Raw genomic sequence first — 25,004 nt, forward strand, 5'->3', positions numbered from 1 at the left:
AAAGACGACACAATTAGATTAGTCCAAGACAAAAGGTCAAGCACATTCACACTGTGACCATTTTATGCTACCTTTTGAGGGGGGAAAAAATTACCTCCCAGCTGGAGGGGTATCTGGATGGGGAGGGGAACGGGACCGCTGTGCCACGTTCTGCTTGGCTCAGGTATGTTTGGGGTGTCAGGCAGGTTCGGGCACCACGCTTCCCTCTGCCTTCCCTGCAGTTCTGGGCGGTCAGGCAGTGAGGGGAACCAGCATCCCGTGGCCCACAGCCTGCTGTGAGCTGTCAGGATGCACACAGGTGTCTCCCAGTACAGCGCTGGGTTAGCAGTGCCAGTGGTGCAAGCAGACAGCTGTTTGTTGAGCAGGAGTTGTGTCGGGGCATTCCTGGCCTGCCTGCTCAGCAGCACGATGCCGCCTCCCTCCTGCAGCCCTGTTTGTTGGTGACGCTCTGCCCCTTGCTGGGGCTGCTGCGGGGGTTTAAGCTGGATGTGCCAACCTGGTGTTGAGCTCCAGCCTGTGCTTTGCCACTGAGCTGCCTCAGGGGGAGTCGCATAATCTCCCTGCTTACAGATTCCTCCAAGTTAGAGAACCCCTTTGTGCTGCCCATCCACGGCACTCCACATGTTGTATTAAGCACGGATTAGTTCAGTTCCCAGCCAGCTGCTCCCCCAAAGTCAGCTTTGGTTCCCCAGAGAGGAGTATCTTGCTCCAGATGTTGGAGGCAGCGAGTGGCAAAGCAAGGAACAGGACCGTGAGCCCCACCTTCCGTATCCTGCCCCACAAGCCTCAATTCCTTCCCAGGTGTCGGCAGGGCTGTGTGAAGGCACACCAGACTCCTGAGATGCAGGCTGTCCCCATCCCTCCCTCGTGGCAGTGCTGCCATTGCTTTGTCCCCTTAGGAGCGATGTCCTGGTGTCCGGTGCCAGCAGGAATCCTGCATTGTGCTGCCTGGCCACGGCCACCTCATCCCTTCTGCAGCTGACATCCCCCCCTCCTAGGGGCTGCGGTGCCGGCGCTGACCATTAAAGCCGAGCCAGGATCCCCCCGGCGCTGACCCCGGTAGGACTGTGCTCGGGGCCTTCGGGAGGTGAAAGGTGAGCCGAACTCGGAACAAATTAGTTCCAAGCAGAAGTTCAGCCAGTTACTCCAGATTGGATCCTTTGATTTCCGCAACTCAGACTCCGCTCAGTGATCTGTAATGAGTGACTCTCAGAAATGCTCACATTGCAGCACTTTGTTCCCGAGCTCACAAGTCAGCCCATTAATGGGTAAAGGAAAAGACCTTGAGTCTAAGAAGTCTCGGGTTCAGAGTCAGAATTATTTGACTTTTAAGCTTCCTTTATCTGAACTCCTGCTGACTTCTTGTTTTCTGAGCCTGTTTGAAAGCTAGAAGTTACATTGTTAAGATCAAACATTCTCTCTTTCCAGATGGAGTTACAATATCTGTCTTTTATATATATATATATATTTTAATATATATATATAGTGTATATATACCAGGGTGTATATATATTCCACTCTTTTTGTTGTTGTTTAATCGCTCTTTCCATTAAAAGAAACTAGACTTGTAGGCTCTTGTAAATTATAATGTAAAACATTGTTTTTAACCAGACAGTTCCCAATTTTGCTCGAGGCGACTGGAATAGCAGCGCCACAGAAGGCAATAGGAAGGTGATTAATATGAATTTGTGACATAGTTGAAAGATGGGTCTTTTGCCATATAAAGATTATCAAACACACGTGCTCTTCCCCATTAATTCCGCAGCCCTCCCAGGAAAGCCACAAAGCCCGGCTCCTTTGTTTCCAGGGTGGGTTTTTGTTTTTAAAGGTACCTTTTGGTCCCATTGATTACCACGTATTTGATTTTTATAGGGCATCTGTTCACGCTGCCGCGTGGGTTCTCTGGCCCTTTTATTTCCCCGTTAAGCGGATCCCGCGAAGGCAGCCGTGCCAGGGGCTCTGACCAAACCCGTGTGTGTTGTATTTAACTTGTAGCCGTGCAAATTCCACCCTCTGTTTGCCGTCTGCCCGGCACGCAGCGGGAACGGGGCCATAGGGCCTCCCACCTCGTGCTGCTCAGAGCACAGGGACCTGCAGGAGGAGAGCCAGGATGGCTGGTATGTTCCGGGGTGCTTGGGGGCAGGGCTGGCCTCTGCCTGTTGGTACGGAGGGGGTGGTTCAGTTGGGATCCCATATTGGTGTGGTGCGGATGGCTCCATCTTACCTCGTGTGCCTGGATTCAGCCCTAAAACTTTCCCTGCTGTAACTGAGGCTGGCTGTGAAGCTCGCTCACCCCTTGTTTTACAGCATCCTGGATATGCTGCAGCATCGCTGACACCAGTGATGGTGGCCAGGGCTCAGGCACTGCAGGTGCAAGGTGGCCCCGGCCATGCACTCCCCTTATGCAGAGTGGGGGTGCACACCCCCTCGCCCCCCATTTCAAGTGTAACTGGCCATCGATCCGCCGTGACAGCGTCCTCTGAGTCACATTCTCGCCTGCAGGAGTAAAGGGCAAAGGCCAAGTTCTTAGTTTTCATAGAAAACTAATTAGACGACTCCATCGAAAATAGCTCAATAAAGCTGATTGGGGGCTGCACAGAGGGAGCCATTAAAGCCCCCGTGACCTTTGCTTGGGTTGGGGCAGCCCCTTCCCTTCTGGAGCTGCCTGTTTTGTTCCAGCTGCTCGGCAGGTCCCAGCAGGGACTGGGACGCGGTGTTGTCCCCAGTGCTGCCGGGGTGCCCTGCCAGCAGTGTGTCTCTGTGTGTCTCTGTGTCACAGTGCTGCACAGCTGGTGGCTCAGTGCAGCCTGCTCACAATGGCCCCGATTGATGGCCGGGGCTCGGGTTGCCACATGCCAGGCTGTAGGCCAGGGAGAGGTGACAGATGCCGGTGGTAGCTTGGTGGTGGCATCACCCTGCTCTGGGTGCTGCTGGGGCACAGCTGGGCTGGGCTGGGATCCCTGGGGCTGATCCATGCAGGGCTGCACAGCACACGGGCAGCCTGTCCAGGCCTCCAAACACCCTGGAAGTGGTGGGAGAGAGGAACAGACACCTCATGCAACTTGTGCTGGAGAGGGGGGCGGTGCTCCCATCCCCAGCCCCAAAGCCTGCTTTTGCACATGGCACCCATAAAGGGTGTGCTGGATGCTGTACCCCCAGGGAGGGCAGCAGCCATCCTGCTGCCATGTCTCACCCAGCACACCCCGTCTCAGCCCACTTCTCCCCGCATACATTCACACATACACGGACACAGCCTGGGCTCCTTTACCCCCAAACTTTATTCATGTGGCACATTTACAGCAAGGATTGGAATAACTAGACAATGAAAATGCTGGGTTTGCATTATCGGTTGGTTTAACTGGAACACCACACACCATGCAGTCATGTACCGCCAAGTTCAGTGCCTGTATTGCCCTTCTGGCTGCCGTCACCGGCTTTGCTCCAGGCCATGCACGCACGGGCCCGGGGCTGCAGCCTCCCTGCAGGTCAGCACCCGGATGAGGGCTCCATTCAGCAGGGCCCCGGGGCTGGGTGACACTGGATGACACTGGGGGATGCACGCCCTCAGCTTGCCCCGTGGCTGCCCCCGACTGTGAACCCACCCAGCCGGAGGGGATGCGCTCGGCAACTCTCTCAGGCAACAAGCCAGCTGCTGCTGAGCATCCGCGGGGACCCGCGAGGGGCACGGGGAGTGTGGGGACCGCGGGCACGCGGGGGCTGAGCCTCAGCATGGGAACCGGGGGAGCGAGACGGGAGCGGGCCGGGGGACCTGGGCCGATTTGCAGATCCCCTGCTCCAGGTACCTGTGGGTCGGGGGCCAGCGCGCGCTGGCACGTCCACCGCCGGCAATGGACGCGGTGCTGCGGCACACCTGGCCCCGGCGGAGATGGGACGGGTCGGTGGTGCAGGGGCAGGGCTGGGCATCCCACCCATCCCCGAGAGGCACGAGCAGACGGGACGGGGACGGGACGGGGACGGGATGGGGGCTCTGCACGCTGTCACCTCCCTCCTGCTGCCCGCCAACCCGCCCGCCGGGCCCCTGCCCCACTGAAGGGAGCCCTCCGGGGCCCCGCAGCCCGCAACCGGGGCTGCCAGGGGCTCTGCAGCGGAGAATACAGGCACTTCACCTTGAACATAAAGAGACGGATTGCGTTTGTCACATACAGGAGTCAGAGAGGGGTTAGTGTTGATTCAAAAAGAGGGGAAGAAGGCGCTCGGGGAGAGGCTGGGGCTGGCGGGGAGGGTGGGGGCCGTCTCGACACTGCTGAGTCTCTACGAGCGCGGCGCAGGCACGCACTGCAGCAGCCGTCAAGGCCTGAAAACATAAAACCAGCGAAAAGAAAGAAGGGAAGGCGGGGACGGCCCATGCCGGGGACGTGGGACATGGTGGCTACGGGGAGGGTGGGAGAGGGAGGACGGGGTGGGACGCGGAGGGAGGGACGGAAATTGGGAGCCAAAGAAAAGAACAAACTACAAGTCTAAAATGTGGTGCAAGCGCCCTACGCGGCTGTCCGCTAGCATGGCATAATGTCCGGAGCAGCCCAGAGAGGGAGTCACATCAGGTCTACACAGATTTGCCTTCCCATATATACAACCTCTACTGGAGTAACAGCTGAATTGAGATTTGTGTCGGTTCCTCTGGCCTCGGTTGCCGTTTGAATGCTAGAGCCCGTCCTCCCCGCCTCGCCGGCGCCGGGCGCATGCAGCCCTGCCTGGCCTGCCCTGGGGATCAAAAGGGTTTGGAGGTCTGCTTGAAGATGAAGCCTCTATGGGCCAGTGTCTTCATGATGTTGGCGATGTTCTTACAGTCATCTGCAGAGAGAGCACAGAGACATGGGGTTACAGAGGGCCTGGCACAGAGACATCGCCTGGGCTGCATCCCCATGCTGGGCTCCAGCTCCCAGCCGTGGCCCCACGTGCCCAGTGCCCGCACTGCCCCGTGAGCGCACCAGGAGAGGGGCAAAAGGGGCTGCCCTGCTCAGAGCCGTCCCCGCTGTGGGCTCAGGCTGCACCATCCGCCACGCAGCCGCGGTGCTGGGGGACGGCCGGAGCGTGGGGAGGGGGCAGGCGCTGCTGTTATTTACCTGGGACTAAACGCAGGCACCGTTTGCTAAAATAGAAGCCGGGCTTAAATTGATTCCTGGTGTCTATATTTCATGTTGAAAATTGGCTTGTAAATCCATGTTTTGATCTATGAGGGCCGTCTCCTTAAGAAAAAGCAAGAGTAAATGTGTAATTTCTCCCTTGACAGCACACGGCACAGAGGCGATCCTTCTTCCCGCTCCCCTCCGTTTCGGGACAGCTCCACTCGTTCCGATTACCACTCTTTCTTCCTCGCCCCACGCCTTGATGTCTCCATTTCATTACCGCGCTCCCATTTATCAAGCTGTTACCGTAAGGGTGACTTTGCCCACTTGCGTGTGGCAGCGGGGCCCGGCCGGCGCGGGGAGCGGTGCCCGGGGAGGGGGTGAGGGCTGAGCCCCCCTCTCCCCGCCGCCGCCGGATGGATGTTGTGGCGGAGGGAAGGCTGCATCATTACTGATGTGTAAATGATAAAGAAGCCTCCACATCCATCTCCCAACTGTAAATCCAGGGAGTGCTTTATAATCAAGCTACAGCGATAATAATGTGAAATTAGGTCTCTCTATCAACGGGAGGAGGCCTTTTAATCACGGCTTAAAGGGTGCAAACGCTGTTTATCATAATTGAACTGTATCCGGGCTAATTGTGGCCATATTTCACTGTCTAGGAGACAGCAGGCTGCCTGCTGACAGTGCCGCGTGCCGCATTGAGGCCCTGCGTGGCCGTGCCGTGCCGCTGCCAGGTGCCGCCAGCCAGACCGGTGTCACTGTGCCACCCTGCTGCAGTGTGCTGGTGGCAGGAGTGCTCTCACCTGGCACAGCCATGGGCTGGGGGCACCTCCATCCCACAGCCCCGGAGCTGCTGAGGATGCCCCTGGCACTGGCATCCCAGACCATGGGTGGAAGATGCGCTGTCCCCATTTGTCCCTTCTGCAGCCACTGGGCATCTCGGAGATGCAGGGCATTGCCTGGGGGATCTCGCCATCACACAGCTCAGGGACAAGGTTTGCTCACAGCATCCCCTTTGCTGTGTCCCCATGTTCCCAGCCCCTCCACCCCATGCCTGGTGGGACAGCACAGGGACACGGCAGCTCTCTCCCACTATGGGCACCCTGCGGGGTGGCAGCCCCAAAGGCCACCAACACCATGAGTCATTTTGGGAGCCTCAATCCAAATCAGTGCGAAGGTAAACACGCTTATTATAATTATCCATGTACCAAAAAAATCAACAACAGCAGAACAACTTTCTAATATGCAATTACAGCCATCTATTGATTTTACAATGTAATCCGCTCCGATTGATTTAATAACACAATTATAGGCTGGCTCTCGGGATATTAGAGTGGGAGATTTTCATAAACTCCAAAGCAAAAAACTAAGCGGCTTTTAAAACAACACAGTCAGATGGCTGTTTGGGGAATTATTAGCAATATGAAATCCTCTAAATCTGGCCGTCGTTACCTTGTGGAAGGAATTTCTATTACAAAAATGGCAATTGACAACCTAAAAGAGCGCGGACGGGATTGCTTTGCTGCTCTTTCAGTGCTTAATCCATCGCAAAGGTGGCTGCAGGGCTGGGGCTGGGGATGGAGATGGGTAAGGGGGTAGACATGGGGCTGGGGACAGGGGCAGCCCTGCTGCCTGGCTGCCCCCTGGGGGGGCACACAGCCACAACAGGACCCAGTGCCCCCTGCAGTGCCCGCACAGCACCGCTCACCCTGTGTCCCAATGGTGTGACCTCACAGCGACCCCAGAGCCTGTGTGTCCCCACATTCCCATGCCCACTGCCCCTTCCACAGACACCTCCACAGCACTGGGGTGCCCACCTGTCCCCATGCCCAGCACTGAGGAAGGCAGCCCTGCACCGCTGTCCCTGCTCTGCGCAGCCGCTCGCGCCCCGGCTCCCTCCATGTATTCCCGACTTTATGGGCACATTTTTCTTGTCAAGCTGACAGGGTTGCTAAGTGGATTTCTCCCTGATATGCGGACGGATTATCACATTACTCCAATGTCCTACACAAACATATTACTTTATATTCAATAGCCCTAATGAATATAAACTGCTTTTTCTTTTTTGGGGGCAGGGGGTAATCTATAGATTTTTAATGAGGGCACTATTAACTCCCTCCTCTTTAAAACAGACTTAGGTGCAGGCTCTGAGTAGAAAATCAATGGTGTTATTGTAGGAATATTGTATATTGATATTGTAATAATAAGATGCAATTGATTTAGGGGTGTTGCACGCTGTGTAGGAAGGGGTCAGCCCGGGGTTACCCGGCAAACAGAGCGCGGCTGCGCCATGCTGTCCCACACCGTGCCGTGTCACGTCTTGGTGTCACCCACTGTGGGCATGGGATGGCTGAGGCCAAGCTCACCCCAATAGCTCTGCACTGTCCCCATCCCCATGTCCTGTCTGGGATTGCCGCTGCTTGGCACAGTACAGGGACCACTGGGGCCCGCCCTCCATGTCCCCATCGGGAGCAAGCCCCGTGCACCCGTGCTGTGGCTGGAAGACGGATCACCGCCCGGCCCAAGCTGAGCAGGTCCATATTTAAGCTGTCCCCATGCTTTATGGTCTGTACGAGAACTGATGCTCAGGAGACCAGGGGCCATTTGTCAATGTTCTAATGGCAGATTACTGTTAATGAATAATATCGTTGCTCCCTTTGTACAACAGCTCTCTGCGAAGTGGGAACAGGGACGCACGGCCACTGCCAACCCCTGTTGACAGCCGGTGGCCCCGTGACCCAGCAGCCACACAGTTCCCGTGGCCCTAGAGGGACCAGACACCCCCAAGTTCTGGGATCAGCAGGATGCGGGTCCCACCTCAGGGTGACCTTGGCAAGCGTCACAGCTCAGCTCTGGGTAAGGGCAGGATGCTTGGGGACAGACAGTGGCAGCGGTGACAAGGACACGTTGGGGACAGTCCCCAGCAAACGGCCCCATCAGCCCGCACAGTGCGGGGGTCGGCGTGCCCCAGCCGCTGGCAGGTGTGTTATGAGGAGCTGACAGCGACGCGCAGAATATTAAGAATAACTTACCTCATTATCTGCAATTACGTTACTGCCACACACCTCATTTCTTCACGAAGAAAAGGAAATTAGCTTTATATTGACTTCATCCCACTGCCTCCCCTGGACGCCCCACCGGAGAGTCACTCAGGATTTGGGGAAAATTGGTGCCTTGCTCCATCCGTCTCTACCTGTTGCCATCCCTGTGCGGGGAATGGGGCGCCCTTCCCTGTCCCAAATCCCACCCACACCATAGGCACCCTACAGCTGCCGGGTCGCTCACCTCCCGTGCCTCAGTGCAACGCAGGGGATGGATGGGGGATGGGGACATCCCAGCTCTGACGTGGCCGAGGACCTCCACTCGCCCTGCATCCCTGTGAACGTCCCCAGGCAAAGCGAGTGGCCCCGGGAGGGCCGAGTGATACAGGGAAAAAGCCAATTTCATCTTTATTAGGAGGAGATTTCTCTTTTAGTAATAAGCACACTTCAAATAATTAGCGTGTTTTACGTAATAATGAAATTATGGAAATGCAGGCCACTTATTCAAACAAGTCGCCATTACCATATTTTTAAATATTAGACTTAATTAGAGTTTATCACTTCAGAGAAGTACGAGGAGTGGAGATTTTTTTTCCCTTACGAAAAAAATCCTCATAAAGTGTTTATTAAGAGCGGGTAAGAAGGGGATAATGATCTGTTTGGAAATTAAGGCAATCAAACATTTAATGCTCTGCACTCCTGTAGGCAAAAGCATTCAAATGAGTCAATTATACATCCATTATCCAGGCACGATTAAACAAGGCAGGACGGGGAATTTGTCCTCCCCATCACACGATTGTCGCGAGGACTTATGTCCACTTAAAGGCAGCTAATAAAACACCCAACTTGTGGGAGGAGAGGAGGGAAGGAGAAGGGAAAGGGATGGGGTGGGAAGGATGGGGACGAGGGAGCGGGTCAGCGGGACCGCCGAGGGGAGAGGTGGGAGATCCGTAATGATGCGGCGGTGTCTGCATCTCAGCCCGCCATAAATCAAAGTAATTAAGTTAACATGAAAATCAACTTCACCATCCCGTTAAATTACGGCATTTGCATATTAGGACTCAAATGAAGTAGGTGCTGGCGAGGGGGAGGAGGAAGAGGAGGAAGATGGGGTGTGTGTGTGTGGGGGGGGGTCCGCGCTCCAAAAAGGCACCCATTTATTACGGTGAATAACTAATTCCAGAATTTATAGCGCTGGATTTTTGTTCCCTTGCCATTTATATTACAGAAGGAAATTAAGGGGCGGGCAGGAGGCTGGCTGGACATCTTTCTGCGTTATTGCTTGTCTGCCATTTGCAAATCATTATTAATTGTGGCCCGTGTCGCTGGTGCAGCAGGGCAGGGTGCCTGGACAGCCGGAGCAGACACACATATCTCTTCATCAGGACCCCAGCCGCTAGCCCTGGAGAGCCAATTACCCCTCCCTGATTGGTATCAGATAAGGAGGGAATTTTTACAAATTAGGGAATAAATAGAATTTCCACACGTGGAGCAGGGAGGGCTTGAGAGGCAGTAATGAAAAACGATACATCACCATCAGCCAGACAACCCTATTCATACGCCGATGCATTACGCTCACTACTCATAATCCCGCCGGGTGACAGACAGCCCAAGGAGCTGCCGTCCAGCCGGGATAAGGGGCAGCACCGCCGGGATGGAGCCCCAGACCAGCCCCATAGCCCCGCAGCTCCCAGCACCGTGCCCCGGGCAATCATGGACTCGTTAAGGCTGGGAAGACCAATCATGTCATCCAGTCCAACCGCCCACCCGTGCCCACCAACCACAGCATGCTGTTAGGGGACCTGGAGCCAGCAGTGCAGAGATGTGGTGCAGCCAGCTTGGCACGTGGGGTGCCCAGCCCGTGCCACATCCCCAGCCCGGAGCTGAGCGCTGCGGGCAGGTAATTAGTTCTCCCTTATGACAAGCACGTCACCAAACAAAATGCTCGGCAGGAGATCAATCTCGCCTGTAAGTCACGCAGCCTTTAATTTATTCAGCATACAATGTCGCTCCACCACTGCCTTCCTGTAATTTATACCGTACACTGTCGTGTATTATTTAACTCGTCCGAGTGTTTTACAGCTCGCCTGAAAGTCGTGGTGCAAAATAAAGTCACGGCTGGGGCACAGGGCAGGCGCAGCAAGATGCAGCCTGTCCCTTTGCTCTGGGATGGGATTGTGGTGTGGCTGGGGATGGGTGTCAACTTCCTACATAAGTTCACGGCTCTGGAAGGGAATGGGAAGAGCAGGCCAGTGCTGAGAGCAGCCCAGTGAGATGCTGCTGCTCTCCAGGAGCCCCAAGCTGTACCAGAGCCAGAGGAAATCCTTGGGCACAGATGGCAGCCAGGGCACGGCTGTGGCCATCCCCGTGAGATGTCCCCAAACTGTCTCCTCTGTATGGGGACAGGAGCGTGTGGGGACTGTTCACCCAGAGCTCGTCTTTGGCCGTGCAGCTGAATGGAAACAGTCGATGATATAGAGCTGGATATTCTCCGTGGGGAAGGTTAAAACCTCTGTTCAGTGTAAAGTTGCCATATCTAAGCACTTATGATCACGATATTTATGGCCAGTTTATTCCAGGCTGTTAAAGGCAGCAGTAGTTATCCGCAGATAAAGGGAATCGGGCTCCCCTGGTGCCTCCTCTCCACGCACTGAAGGCAGCCAGGTGTCCGTGGGCACTGTGCCTCTATGGGGACACAGATGGCATGTCCCCCCTGCCACCCCCTGCCCCATGCTGTGGTGCCAATGTCCCTGCTGGGATTGGGACCCTAATTAGGGTGAAATTTCAAGGGAGTAATGAGCGGGTTTGTGAAGGAGCGTTCCTGCCTGTGAGTGACACGAGATGTCAAAGAAAGGAAATAAAAGGCAAGGATGCAATCCCAGAGCTGCTGAGACTGTGCGGCAAGTCCTAATGGAAAGTTGTGCTGCTCTTTAAAGCTCGGTCAGATGGCCTAGTTATTGCTTTAAAAGGGCCAGAATCAAACCGCCGCGCTGCACTCCAATCCTTCAAATAAAGCGAGCCGTGCTTCTGCGGGTCCGGCGAGCAGAGCCGTGCGATTACACAGAGAAGGGCAGGTCTCTTTATCTTGGAGGGAGACCTACCTATTTTTAAACATTAGCTCCAAATCACCAGCTCACCTCTTTGTCTCTCGCAAACCCTCTCTCGCCTTCTGGAGGAGAGATCAAACGCCAGCCCCGCTGCCATTGTTTCTCTCCCAGCGAGATGGATGCGGGACTGTAATCTTCCCACAAAGCCGTGCGCTTCAAAGGCATCAAAAGTGCTTATTAAAAGTCCTAGGAAACTAATTTAATAACATCCCAAAGGGCTGGAAAAGCAGAGCTGGCAGCTCTCGGTGCAGCCTGGCCCGCCGTGCCACAGGGCTGGACACCAGACCCATGCTCCTGCATGGGTCCCACGGAGCGGGGCAGGGGATGGAGAGGAAAGCTCCAGCCTCCCGCTCACCCTGCCCATTAGCAGGGCTGTTTTACTCTGGATCATTAAATATGTATATCTTATTACACGCCTTGTTACAGTATTGAGCTCTATTGACTGATAATAAATTCCAAGCATCATCCCGGTCATAAATTTATCTGGAGATGATGAAGACTCAATAATCTAGTCATGCAGATAATATGATAGGGCCTTAAAAAAGATCATTACATTATATGTCAAAATTAAAAGTGAAATACACTTTATTAACAGTGTTTCCACACTTGGGGCCATTACTTGTTATATCCCTTCTTGCCCTCCCAGCCACCAACCCACCATGCCTTGGGTGAAGCATGAAGAGCCAATACAGCCCTGCTCTGGGCAGGTGCCACCAAAAGCCATGTGTCTGGGGACACTGGACACGGAGTGCTTGGGGACCTGCAGGTGTACCCAAGACACCTCTGTGCCCAGTGGCTCCTGTCCCTTGGCTCCCACTCCCAACCCTTGTCTTCACATGGAGGTCACAGCCATTGGCACCACTGCATAGCCCCGCTCCACAGCACATGGCCGTGTGGCTCCCGGCTCAGCCTTCCCCCCACCCCTTGCCCCCCTCCCCAGCCCAACAAGGGGACGGGCGGCGGGGCTCGCGGATCGATGCCGTGACACAGATCAGCTGCCGAGAAAACCAATCGTGGATCAGATTGAAAGCGACTTCTCCGTGTATCTCCCCAGCTCCCGCTACAATAGATTGGCTGGAGAAATCCGATGGAGAGAGGAGACAAAGGGGGAGGAGATGGGGAGAGGAGGAAAGGGCTGATAATGCTCCCTGCCACGGCCGCTCTAATCTGTGACAGCCCGAGGATTTGCTGAAAACCATTATCACATTTCTCTCCCTTCTCTTGTCCCTGATAAAGCCCCGGCTAATCTGTTTGTTGCAGGTATTGAGCAAACGCATTTAGCGAAACAAGGGGTGTGCGTGCGCTCAGTGCGTGCCTATAAAACATTTCCCCTGTGTCTCCAGCAGCAGAGGGGAGCAGGGGGGGCTGCTTCAGGGGCTGCTTTTGGCAGCTGTACTGGGTGTTGGCCATGGGCAGATGGTGCACTCTGTAGGTTTGGGGAGCTCTCTCCTATGGGAGCGTCCCATCACCCAGTCCCGTTCTGACCCCATGCAAAGCCCTGGGACATGGGGACAGAGGACAGCTCTGGGTACCCCATTTCTAGCCAAGCCCTTCCCTGGGGATGGAGGTAACGCACCGAGAGCCTGGACTGGGGGCTCCCGCCTGTTACAAACAGTTCTCGTGGAACATTAATTACAGTAATTTAGCCGTGGAACACTAACTGCAGCCAGCGCAATAGCATTCAGTACATTAGTGGCTATAACCCACTCCTTAAAAAAGACATTTGGCTACTGACAGCTGATACAGTGAGTTGTGAAGCATAACCAAAGGGAAGGGGGGGGGGGGGGGAAGCGAGCAGGGAGCAACCCGTGCAGCGGTGCAGGTGGGATGGGGCAGCTCCCATCAGGGCACCCATCACTTGGGTGGTGGGGAGAAGGGCAGCACTCAGTGCCCACAGTGCCCTGGGTGCCTCCAGAGCAGCCCAGTGCCATCCCCGAGCCCAGAGGGCAGCATCACGGTGCCACGTCTCGGTACGATGTCAAACAGAAGGACATTTCCTTCTATCTCTCAGTCACCGCCCCAGGGCACAATCCACCTCCATTCAATCTTTACGCCACTACACATGTTTCCTTTCCAGCCTCGGATTATTTTTTATCATCAAATTACTGTGGCGATAAGATGGAAGAGATGTGATAGCGAACAGCGAGCTGACGCCGCCCCTCTCCATCTCCCCCAGCCTCGCTCTGCATGGGGCTTCATACCCCCACTGCATGGATATCACGCCTGGGACCAAACCACAGCCAATGGTGCCCAATGGGGCTGCGGTAGCACCCGGGTGGCACAGGCAGGGGACACATGGCCACGCCATCAGGGCACTGGCACGCGTGACGAATCCTCCCCATCGCCTTATTTGCTCCGCTCCGCAATAAACGAGCCCCTTCCCGACCGGGGATAGCTCATCTGGAGGAATGCTCTTTCAGGTCTCTCTCCCTCTAATCCCTATTAATTTAAATAATGCTCGGGCACTCTCCTCCAACTATTTATTATTTATCAGGTTTGTTTATTTGTAGCTAACAGGTAGTGCTCAGCGTGCGTCCCCGGTGCGGGGACAGGGGCCGTTCATCACCTCGCTCCCCCGCCATCCACCATCCGTCAATTACTCCTGCTTCCTTTAATTAGTAATGAGGACTAATATCTCTGCCTGGGATGGTGGCTGGAGCGGAACTTCCCTCCGGTGGCATCAGAGGGAATGAAAAATAAATACCTGCACCGGGCTGCTGCTCTGGGGGGGGTGCATGTGGGAGCCCCCTGTGCATCCCAATTGGGGGGCAGCCTCTGTATGCCTGCTCCTGCCCTTGTGTAGAGCACATCATAGAGGAGATGGAGATCCCAAGCCATGCTATCCCTGCACAGAGTGTCCTTAGCACTGAGCTCAGCCCCACCAGAATGAAATGCCTGTGAGATGCTCCAGTGTCGCCTCTCAGACCCAGGGAGCTCTGCGTCAGAAGGTGCCACCCAGAGCAGCCTAATAGTGAAGGCAGCACGCGATATAAATGGAGCCCCTTTGATTTATTGACTGGGAGAAGTTTTTACACGATAGCCCATTAAGACGGACGGCTCTGTTTACAGCCAGACCATCTAGCTATAGGGACCCCGAGCTGGATGCTGTGTTTTGCTATTGCTCTTCAGGCAGACATCTCATTAAGGGCAACAGCATATGGAGCTCTCTGGATCTATACTTCACGAGTCCTGGGGGAGGCTTTTACCATTTTTAATAAGTGGGCAAGGTTAGCAAACCTGCAAGGCGCTGACCCCGCACCGTGGATCCCGGAGCAGCGCTGCAAGCGGGCACACCGGGAGCATGCAGGATTCCATAAATCACCACCCCGTGGGGCAAACAGAGGGGTTTGGCTTCCCAAAGGGGACCCAGAGCCATATTCATCCCACCTGACTGCAGGGACATGCAGCACACGGGTGGCTCGGCCACAACGTGTTCACGCAATAGCACAGGAAACGAAACCCACAGGCGGCTGCTCCAGGGGGATGACACCGTATTCAGTAACACGTCTGTGTGGGAGAACATGCAATCTCCAGCAAAGACCTCCAGCTCTTCTGCCACCTGACAGAGCCTGCGGGAGCAGCTCGGTGCTGTGGGCTCACACGGGCAATAAGCACAGGTTGCCAATGGCTCTGGTACACCGCCATCGTCACTGCAGGGCAGGGTTTGGCACACCCTCAGCTCCCAGCTCCATGCAGCAGAGCATGGAAAGCCCTCTGGATGTCCCCAGGTCAGAGGTGGCTGACATCTGCTGAGTGTTGTGAAGCACAGGGATTTGGGTCAGGTTTGGTGCCTGGCTTAGGGCACCACTCACACCCTGATACAGTGGCACAGCATGGCCCTGTGGCAGCAGTGATTCATGCCAATGTGCTGCCCTCCCCACATTGCTTCCTGTCCCCTGGGAGCCTGGAAACGGGATGGTTTCCTTTAGGAAAGTCTGCCTGGGTCTGGTAAGGGGACAGAAGGACAAATGGACAGGCACGGCGGCGTGTTTGGTCTCTTTCTGGCAATTCTCTCACAAACAGTCTGAGCATCTTTGAAATGAAATTTTGTAGGCGATTAGCTCACAATGTGAACTTAATTGCTTTTGGTATTTAAAAAACCCCATTAAATTAAATGGCCGAGATATTGAGGCTTAAGCAGTGGCTGCTTCCAATGCACAGTAACTACCAGCCTCATTACAAGGCCGATTCCAGCCGTGCACAGCGCAGACCCATGCGACGTGACCGCTCTGGGCTCCCTCCCTGCTCCCAGCCTGGGAACTGATCTGGCCCTGTTTGGTGCAGGTACCCTGCACCTCCCCACTGCAGCTCTGGGAGAGATGCCCTGCTCCACACTGAGCTCTGTAATAGGATAGAGCAGCAAACGGCGGTGCTTTCACCTTACTTTACTTGTTTGTTTAAATTATTTACACTCCTCAGATGCAAGATTGCTCTCCAAAAGGAGCATCCTTTTGGCTGCTGCAGCTTTAAAATGACTTGCATCCATCACTCAATCGCTTTCAGGTCAAACATGCGCTCCCGACTTAATGACCACATTTCCGCAGCAACAAATCTGTCACCGCTGTTTGTTTAAAGCCAACAATCTGTAGGAGCACTGTGTGCAAGGATTGAATTAACTCAGCATCTGAATGACTGCGGAGCCAGATCATTCAAATTGCACCTTTCCTAAGATCTTCCCACAATGTTAATTAACGCTCCTTGTGCGATGGACAACGTGCACGAGGCTGTGGGGAGAGCAGAGCTCGATCTCTGTTGGCACAGGGCTGTAGGAACCAGGTCCCAACCCACAAGCACGTGTGTGCACAGTGAGGTGGTGGGGGGCACCCCTTGCTCCGTCCTACTCTGGTGTTTCCAAAGCACAGTGCTTGCAGAGAATTTCCATGCTGGATGCTTGACTTGCACTGATTTGTTTTCCCCAGGAAATATCCAGCCCAAACTGTTAACACATTGCAATGAACACGAGTGAAAAATACGTTGCTGTTTCCCTCAGATTCCAGCTACGTGTTGCTCAGAGAGTATTCGGTGTGTGTGTGTGTGCTCGGATGCTTTGGAACAAAGCCTTGAAATCTGTTGGGAAGGCAATTTTGGGAATGTTGGGGATTGATTTCCCATGGAATGTCACCAACGCTGGGGACAGCCCTGCCTGCAGCCCCTGTGGCACCCGATCCCAGCACCTGCGTGGGGAGCAGGGATGTGTGCTCAACGACTTCCCCAGGAAACAGGCAGGAGGAAACAGCTGTGATGGAAAACTTTGGGACCAGGAGCTGGGAGAGAGGCAATGCCAGAGGAAACTGTGGGCCTGGTAGAGCTGAGGGGACACCAGAGGAATGGGGGATGGGAGCAGGACAAGGAAATGACGACAAATAGCTGGGATACAGGTGAGGAGTGAGGCTCATCCAAGCCCAAATGCCCAGGTCTGCCCCAGCCCTTGCCAACACAGCAGCAGTGCCCTCAGTGCAGGCTCTCTGTGCATCACAGCCACTGCATCCCTGTGGAGCAGAAGCTGCTCTGGTGCAAGGTCCTAACCTGGGGGTCTGCAGTCCCCCCCAGCCTCACCTCATTGTGCTGCAGTTAATTGGGGCAATCCTCTAATCTCTACCTGCCATTGATTTCAATTCAGCTCCAATTTTCTTCTTTGACCTTCTCTCCTCCAGACCCTGCTCACAAACAGAGCACAAATCCTCAAACATCCCCTTCATTTTCCCCTGAAAAATTCCAGCGCGCCCCAACCACCAGTGACTGATGTCTGTCTGGGTGTGATGCTTGGGGACAAACACTGCTACCCACATGGGCACCCTGCCCAGATGTGCCCAGCTTGGCTTTGGCATGGGAAGGGAATCAGTAACACTCTGAGAACACCCTAACCTCTCACTCCTCACCTTTCATATAAGCACTGGGTTGGAAATGGGATGGAAACATCACCAGCTTCCTGACGTCTGCAAGGTGACCACATGGGTGACAGTCTCATGCATGGCGAATGAGAGTGAAGAGCTGTTGGGGGTGTTCCTGAGCCACATCAAGGTGCATCACACGCCGGGGGACATGCTCCCTTCTTCTCATAGCTGAGACCTCCGTAAGGCAAAAAGAGACCACGGGACTTTCAGATGGTGACCCTCAGGATGGCTACCTGCTGTCCACCTGAATACTAACCCCTGAGTCCCAGTGGGATGCTCCAAAGGCAGGCTGAAAGTGAAGAGCTAGGGGAAGGTCTCCCCTCCTTCATGTCCCTGGGGCCATGGATGGGACGCGGCCACCAGCAGCACCCAGCTCCCCGGTGCCACGTTCTGTGCCGTGATCTGGAATGGGAGCAGCCACTCAGAAGCAGTTAGGATCAGACTGCAACGTGCTGGCACTAATGAGCAGGAGACGGGGGGTTGCAGAAAGTGACTGGGAGATGTCCCCCAGCGAGACAGCATGAGGGGCAAAGAGGGAGCTGCTGCTGGGGGCACAGGATGGGAGAGGCATCATCCCTCAGCGCCCATCACCTCCTGGCACCCCAAAATGGGTGGGGAACCTCCGCCAAGATGCTTTTCTCCAGAAATCCTGGCTGCCAGAATTCTAGCCCTCCTGGGGCCCTTCTTTTCCTGGCAGCAATTCACTATGTAAAGAGGTTGGGTATTTATAATTATGCTCAAAGTGGCCACTTTGAAAATCTATATGTCTCTAGGCTCCCTGTACATCATAATGTCAAGTCTGTGAATGGAGGCATCCATCAGAGGCCTCACATCACAGACCTCGGAGCTGTGATAAACACTCGGGAAATGCTCGCTGAACCCCACATCCCACAGCTGCCTGCTGGGGAACAGAGCTGCTCTTTGCGGGGTGCCAATGGGGCTCCTCCAAGAGGGACAACGCCAGGTGAGACATTGAGCAGCGATGGGACGAGTACCGCCAGCCAGAGCCCTCCTTCCTCTCTGACCCCACTGGGAAGTGGGGCCCAACGGAGCCATCCTCCTGCTCTCCATCACCTCATTGAAAGTGGGGCCGGTGTTGGTTCCCACAGGAGAACGGAACACTGCTCCCTGCCGACCACGCAGGCTTCCCTAACACTTTGCCCAGGCTCTTCTTAAAAATTTATTGCTCTGTTGCAACGTGAAAAATAAGACAGAGAAGTAATCATTAGTATAACTATAACTCCCCGTGCAATAGCCCCACTTGTAAATTGAGATTTATGATTGCAGCTGCCGATATTTTAGAGGCCGGTGCAAGCAGCAGTGGCAGCACAGCCCAGCTCCGCGCTGCCCCGCCGCAGTTACAGTTTATCACAATCTGCAGAGATTATTGCAATGAATAATACACAACAGGCTGGCAGTGAAGAACTATTCCCGATCAAACGTTTCTGTAAACAACTGAATAAATAATATTGCTCAGCCCCTCTTTAGAGCCCTCGGAGGCGCACGGAAATCTCTCATTACTCAGCAGGAAGGCAGTGGGGGGCTCTGGGCACCGTACAGGAGGGTCCCATCTGGGTGGCAGCACTGCAATGGGAACTGGGTTCAGTGTGCTCCAGTTAATGTCAGTAGGTAATGTGACACACGCAGGGGTGTGCACCAGCGGCTGTGGAAAGGACATTTCTTACACGGCGTGGGACGAGGACACCCTCAGGCAGGACTGTCCCCCCCCGACAGATCCCTGCTCCCCGTGCCCGGCTGCAAAGGACGAGGGAAGCAAAGCAGTGAAGTTTCTTTCCCGGCAGTGCCTGCTCTGCCCATGCCTGTGGAATAGGCTCCAATTAATCCCCCCTCAGCTTGGCCCGCCCGCTTCATTACCTCCCCTTGATGAGAACCATCAGTGGGGCCTGTATGATTTTGCTAATTAGCCTCACTTCGTTTATCATTTCCATTTTCTCCCAGAGACGCTCGGCTTGCTGGGCGACAGCTTCATCTCCTGCTGAAACAATGCGGCCCCTTCTGTGCCCGTCTCACTTAGCGCTGTCACCGCAGCCATTATGAAATTGGGGTTTCATTTACACACTAATTAAACATTACAGCTTGTTCACAATTACAACATGGGGATGAGGAGGTAACTAATTACTTAAGAAATGAGCTAACATTTATCTCTGGTTCCTCCCCCACAGCCCACCGAGGTTGGAAATTGTTCGGTAGCGACCGCCTCCAAGCCCACGTACCCCCTGGGGCCGTATCCCTTTGAGGCCGTGTCCCCCTGGGGCCATGTTCCCTTGGGAATGTACCCAGAACTCAGCCCCAGAGGGATACAAACCCTTTTCCAGGGACAACCAGGGCCACAGCAGAGCCAATCCTGCTCCAGGAGCATGCAAGGGATGGGGGTCTTCATGGGCAGTGAGGATACACACATGCCCTCCATGTTCTCTCTGGTGATGGGCAACTCATCTTGAAAAAGACATTTTCTTCAGGGAGGAATTAACATTTAAAACATGAATCATTAAGGTAAATAAAGCAGGCTGTCACTCGGGCCAGAAGGCAACACAGAGTGTGGGCTCGGGACACTGCCATGTACTGGGAATCAGGTGAGGGGAGGAATAAGGAAGCCACGCTTGGCCTGAGCTGGAGAGCGCAGGCAGGAGATGGATATTCTGGCTGGATACTAGGAAAAAATCATTCTCCTAAATGTCTGTGATGCGGTGGCACAGGCTGCCCAAAGAGCTGGTGGGGTCACCATACATGGAGGTGTCCGAGAGATGTGGGGACGTGGCACTCAGGGACGTGGTCAGTGGGCACGGTGGGGTGGGTTGGATGAACCCAGAGGTCTTTTCCTACCTTTAAGATTCTGTGGTTGGATAGAGGCTGCAGGCAGGAGATGAGGCTGGGGGCTGAGATGCAGGCTGCAGGCAGGTAATACCCAGAGTCACTCATGTATGGATGAGGAGCTACGAGATATGGTTTAGTAGCTTGTGGTAGCAATGGTAATGGAAGGACGGTTAGACTACATGATCTTGTAGGTCCTTTCCAACCTTGTGATTCTATGATTCTATGAAGGGAAGAGCATCAGAGAAAGGGGATGGTGACATGGACTGTCTTGGGATAGCTGGGAGGCAGCAGCTCGGCTGTACGGTCATCTGCAGCCAGCAAGCAGGATGGTGGGGAGAGAGGGCAGAATGCTGAAGGCCACCATGCATTGCCTGGAAGCTTCTGCAGGCACTGGGAAAAGGCTGTGCTGCTGTTGGGCTTTTGAAACGCATGAGAATCCCCCCATAAACAGCCCTAAGCAGTGGAAATGCTCTCAGGAAAAAAAAAAAACCACCACCTCGTCCAGCACCAGGCAATTAAGGTTCTTTTGCAACTCTTAACCCGTGATTTTGAGACAAAGAATTTGGCCTTGGCATAATTTGAACTGCTAATTGCTTTCCTGATCCGCAGTCAGAGAACTGAGATGAAGTCTGGGCACCAAAAAAAAAAACCTATAATAAATCACCTTCCTTGTGCGGGAGAAAATCCAGAGCTGCTCTCTGGGGGAAGGGGATGATGCTTCTCTTCTTCCCTTGAAGCAGCTTAAAAAATAATGATCAGGAAACAGTTAAGCAAAAAAAGGGGGGGGGGGGGGGGGGTGAACTGGTGGTTGGGGAAAAAAAAAACCCCTCACACCACTTTATAATAATAGTAACAACTCATTCCCATAGTTTTATCCTTCCTGTCTTTAGCCCACAAAAAAAAAAAAAAGAAAAAAAAAGGAAAAAAAAAAAAAAAGAAACCCTGAGCTAAACTACTGACACTGGCTGGGAGCTTAGAACTGCCGCATCAAACAGAGCCCTTGAATCTCCTGAACATAATTGTGCTGCCCTCTAACCTCAACCTTCAATCAGTGCAGTTTAACTATCTCATTTTAGCCTACAGGACACACCCCTCTGCTAACTAGCAGCCATATTCTTCTCATTAGGAGACTGCTCTGTACAGGAGCATGGAGGCAAATCCGTTGTCTCTCTTTTTCTCTCTCCCTCTGCTGCTCTTGGTTGTTATACGTGTACTTCTGGAGGGGAAGAACACGAGCAGGGGGCTTGGTGGGTGCTGGAGATGGCCCAGCTGCCAAACTCTGGGTCCCCTGGGTATGGAGATAAAGCTACACCACTTGTTCTCGTGTGTAAATGCACAGCGTGCAGGCACAGCCCCGCTAACCTCAGTGCCAGGCACTTGGTGCTGGAGGTGCTCCTGCTTTGCTCCCTGCATGCAGCCAGGATGGGCCCCGGGGTGGCAGTCCTGGTCCTGCAGGGCCAGGTGGGGACAGGCAGGGGATGTGTGTGCCCTGTGTCAGTACTGTGCCTGGGCAGGCAGGGAACCATGGGGCAATGCAGAGTCGGATGGAGCTGTGCACTGCAGGAAAACTGTGCCTACATGGGGAAAACTTACTGAGGGTTGCCACGTGCTATCCATCACTGGTGAGCTTTGCATCAAGTCACTGGCAATGGTTTCTTCCATGCTTGAAGGTCAACTCAAAGCCATGTGGGAATGATGCAAGATGGTTCTGTTAACTGCCTGACCTGAAGGGCCACACATGCCCTGCTCTCACTGAAACACAGGACACAGCAGCTTGGTGCCAGCAGTGTGGACCAAAGCACCCACCACAACAGTGACTGTGATTTTATCCCCTGCCTACCCTCCCGGCCAGCACCACCAGGCCTGCAGCACCCACCTTAAGGATCTCTGCAGGGTTTGAGCGATACGGAAATCATAGAACCACAAGATCACTGATGTTGGAAAAGATCACTAAGATCAACCATTTCAACCAACCCCACCGTGCCCACATCCCTCAGTGCCACATCCCCATAGGTCTTGGACACCTCTAAGGACGGTGACCCCCCACCTCCCTGGGCAGCTGTGCCACTGCATCACTGCTCTTTCTGAGAAGGATGTTTTTCCTAATATCCAACTGAACTGAAATGCAGTTTTCAGGCAGAGTTGATCCCTCTGAGCCCACCCAAAAGCTTTGAAGGAGCACAGTCAGTGGGGCTGGGCAGCAGTTGGGCTGGTACAGCTCTGCCTTTGCCCTGAGATGTGGGAGCACATCCTTCCCATGAGGCAGGATGTGCGCAGGCAGGGAGGGATAAGAACACAGCTCTGTCTGGATTTAGATAGCTCGGTGTCTGTCCTCCCCACCTCGGAGCATCCTCCCTATCCACACCTCATCCCTGAGTCCCGCTGAGTTATGCCAGCTATTAACACGCTCCAAGTTCGTTATCTTAAAGAGGCCACTCAGGACACAGGGCAGCGATCCTTAAGGCAATTAATGCAATCCTTTGATTTCAGGGGATAATGTAGGAGCCGCCGGGCTGCCTTAAAGAGGGGACTGTCAGCACCGGAGCGAGGAACGGTCACGGGTCAGAGCGTTGCGGCACAGAGGTACCCGTTAGCTCTTAACAAGACACGGGGGCAGCTGCCAGGGCTGGCTGCTGTCAGAGCCCTCCTCACCCAGCCCAGCTCCCTTCCAGGGAGGGGGAAGTGGCAAAGTGGGGCTTCGGCTGCTGCCCGGGGGCTGCCCAACCCCGTGGCGATGTGATGCGCCCACCGAAGGCACGAAACTTTCCTCTTTCTTTCTCTCCTTCCTCGTTTTTCAGAGCACAAGTTCTCTCTCGGCGAAGTCTTCTGGGGGAGGTGGAGAGAAGCAGGAAGGCAAAGAGAACCATCTCGCTAGTCAAAGCCTTTAACAACTATTTTTAATATCAGGCAGAGGAACAAGATTTTGAAATGAAACAGCCAGCGCCGCTTTGATGGGCGAGCGACAGATCTTGAAACAAGGTCCATTCCCTCCTCCTTCACTAACTAACAGCCATATTTCTCTCATTAAAGACAATCTGGCCGTATTTTCAAACTTCTTAACAAGGCGATCACCGTAATTTCAGATTTCTATTATCCATGCTCCTATTACAGCAGCCTTTTAAGCAGCCGTTTTCTTTTTTTTCCTGGGCTTTCTTTGCCCGATTTTGTCTCTCCCCTCAAACTGCCACCAGTGGTAATGACGTGCAGGAAACAAGAGCACCGAGAACCAGCTCTTGTGGTGGTGGTTTTTTTTTTTTCTCCTTCTTCTCCTTTTTTCCCCTTCTTTTTGGTACTTGCTCGTGCAGGGGGGCAGCAATAAGGAATGGAATACAAAAGCGAAATGAAGTTTGGTTATCTCTTATCTGGAGTTTGGTTGTTAATCCGCCCAGGAGCTCACTCGGAGCCCAGGCACCACCTTATCTCCCCCGTCCACCATGGACCCCCTCCCTGCAGACCCCCAGCTCTCCCCTTCCCGAAGGCGCCCGGCCGCAGCCCTCCCTGCCCCATTAGTCCTTGGCTGGGCTCTGCCAGATGGATGCAATTTGCATAATATCAGCGGCAGAGGCTGGCAGATCAACCGGGGTCAGGCTCTGACATCTCCAGCACAGTCTATCTCCGAGTGCTAATTTGGACTGCATTGATCTCTCTTTCTGATTTCTTTGTCATTTACGTCTGCAACGGTTTGACAGGAGATACAGAGACAGACAAGGGGGGAAAAGAAGGGGAAAGGGGGGGAAGCGGGGGGGGGGCAGAACAGGAGAGAAACAAAGATTGTAGTTACAGATGTCTTTAAGGGAAAAAACAGATTAATCCAAGGACTCCTCTGAGGGTCGCAGCTTTGAAACATCCTAATTATCCCATTCGTATGAATTCCTGTACAGACTTAGAAGGGGGTCTTGTCAGGGAACTCAGGGGAATGGAAACTTGTTAAATTGCGGTGCAGCTCTCCGGCTGGCTGCTACCCCTTCCCTCTGCACCTCGCAGCCATGTCTCATTAGGAGAAGAGGGGTGGTTGCAGGCATCCCTCCGCACCTCGGTGATGGCTCTCGTTAGGACCAGGAGGGATAGGCACAGAGCTGTGCTCACTGCCCTCGGGACCAGGGGGTGTTCCAGAGTCACCCCTCATTCCTGGAAGCCCAAGGGGATGGGGAAGTGGGAGCAGAGGCAAGGAGGATACTGCAGACCAAGTAAGGACTGTCCCAGGGCAGGCTGCACCTCCTGGTCCCCAACAGCGGGTTGGGAACAAGTAGCTTGAAGTTCAAAGACATTTCCATACCATTAATTGAGATGTTTATGTTCATTAACAGGAAACAATTCCCCTCTCACAGGTAAGAGAGGACAAGCCACCATTCAGCCTCGTCTGGGACATGTCGCAGAGAGACACTAAGGCACCAAAGAATCCACGGGGAAATCAAAATGTCACTCAGTGTTTTACGTTGCTACTTTCTACAGAAAAAGCTCTCTGGAAAGTTAATTCTCTTCCCAGGCCTCTCACCTACCACACGTCTTGCAGTGCATGAGGCTGCAGCACGGTGCACCAAATGCCGCCTGTTTGAGAACAAATGCTTATAAGAGGGATGTTCTGCAGGACAGACAGACAGCCAACAGCATTTTGGGTCTGAGCCAGCGCACAGGGCTCTCAGTAGTGCAGGTCAGTTCAGGTCTGCAAGCTCCTGATGTTGGGACAGGCTGCTTTGTAACACAGAGCATCCCTAAAACACACCCTCACCAGTCCCTCCTGCTCTCCCAGTATGCCAGCAACGGTTTGGCACGGGACAACTCAGCACGGCACTGCAGAGCATGGCATCACAGCACATGGCACTGCATCAGGGCTCGTCCCAAGCAGCCACAGCCCTGTAACTATCTCACCTCTACCAGAAAGCCGGGCCAGCTCCAGCAACATCCCCAGCACAGCGGGGCCAGCAGCGCGCCGTGCCCCCAGCGCCATCGACTTTCGGCTGGGTAGGACGGAGGGGTGACTGCAGTCAACACAAACACTCAATCATCCTTCCTTTCTTTCTTCTGTGCCTCCTTTGT

The 25,004-nt window shown here is 54.1% G+C and overlaps 1 protein-coding gene across 6 annotated transcripts in view; it reads right to left on the reverse strand.

The window, feature by feature from the left end:
• Positions 1-3,250: 3,250 nt before the first annotated feature.
• The window catches only part of ERI3 (ERI1 exoribonuclease family member 3), a 97,053-nt gene continuing 75,299 nt past the window's right edge, over positions 3,251-25,004 (reverse strand). For all 6 annotated transcript variants that reach the window (XM_072343366.1, XM_072343368.1, XM_072343369.1 and 3 more), the window contains exon 8: positions 3,251-4,812. In XM_072343366.1, coding sequence (XP_072199467.1) covers positions 4,730-4,812 — 83 coding nt within the window. In that variant the 3' untranslated portion in view covers positions 3,251-4,729. The remainder of the gene's footprint in view (positions 4,813-25,004) is intronic.

This window comes from Excalfactoria chinensis, chromosome 8 (genome assembly GCF_039878825.1).
Source record: "Excalfactoria chinensis isolate bCotChi1 chromosome 8, bCotChi1.hap2, whole genome shotgun sequence".
In the NCBI taxonomy this organism is placed as follows: Eukaryota; Metazoa; Chordata; class Aves; order Galliformes; family Phasianidae; genus Excalfactoria; species Excalfactoria chinensis.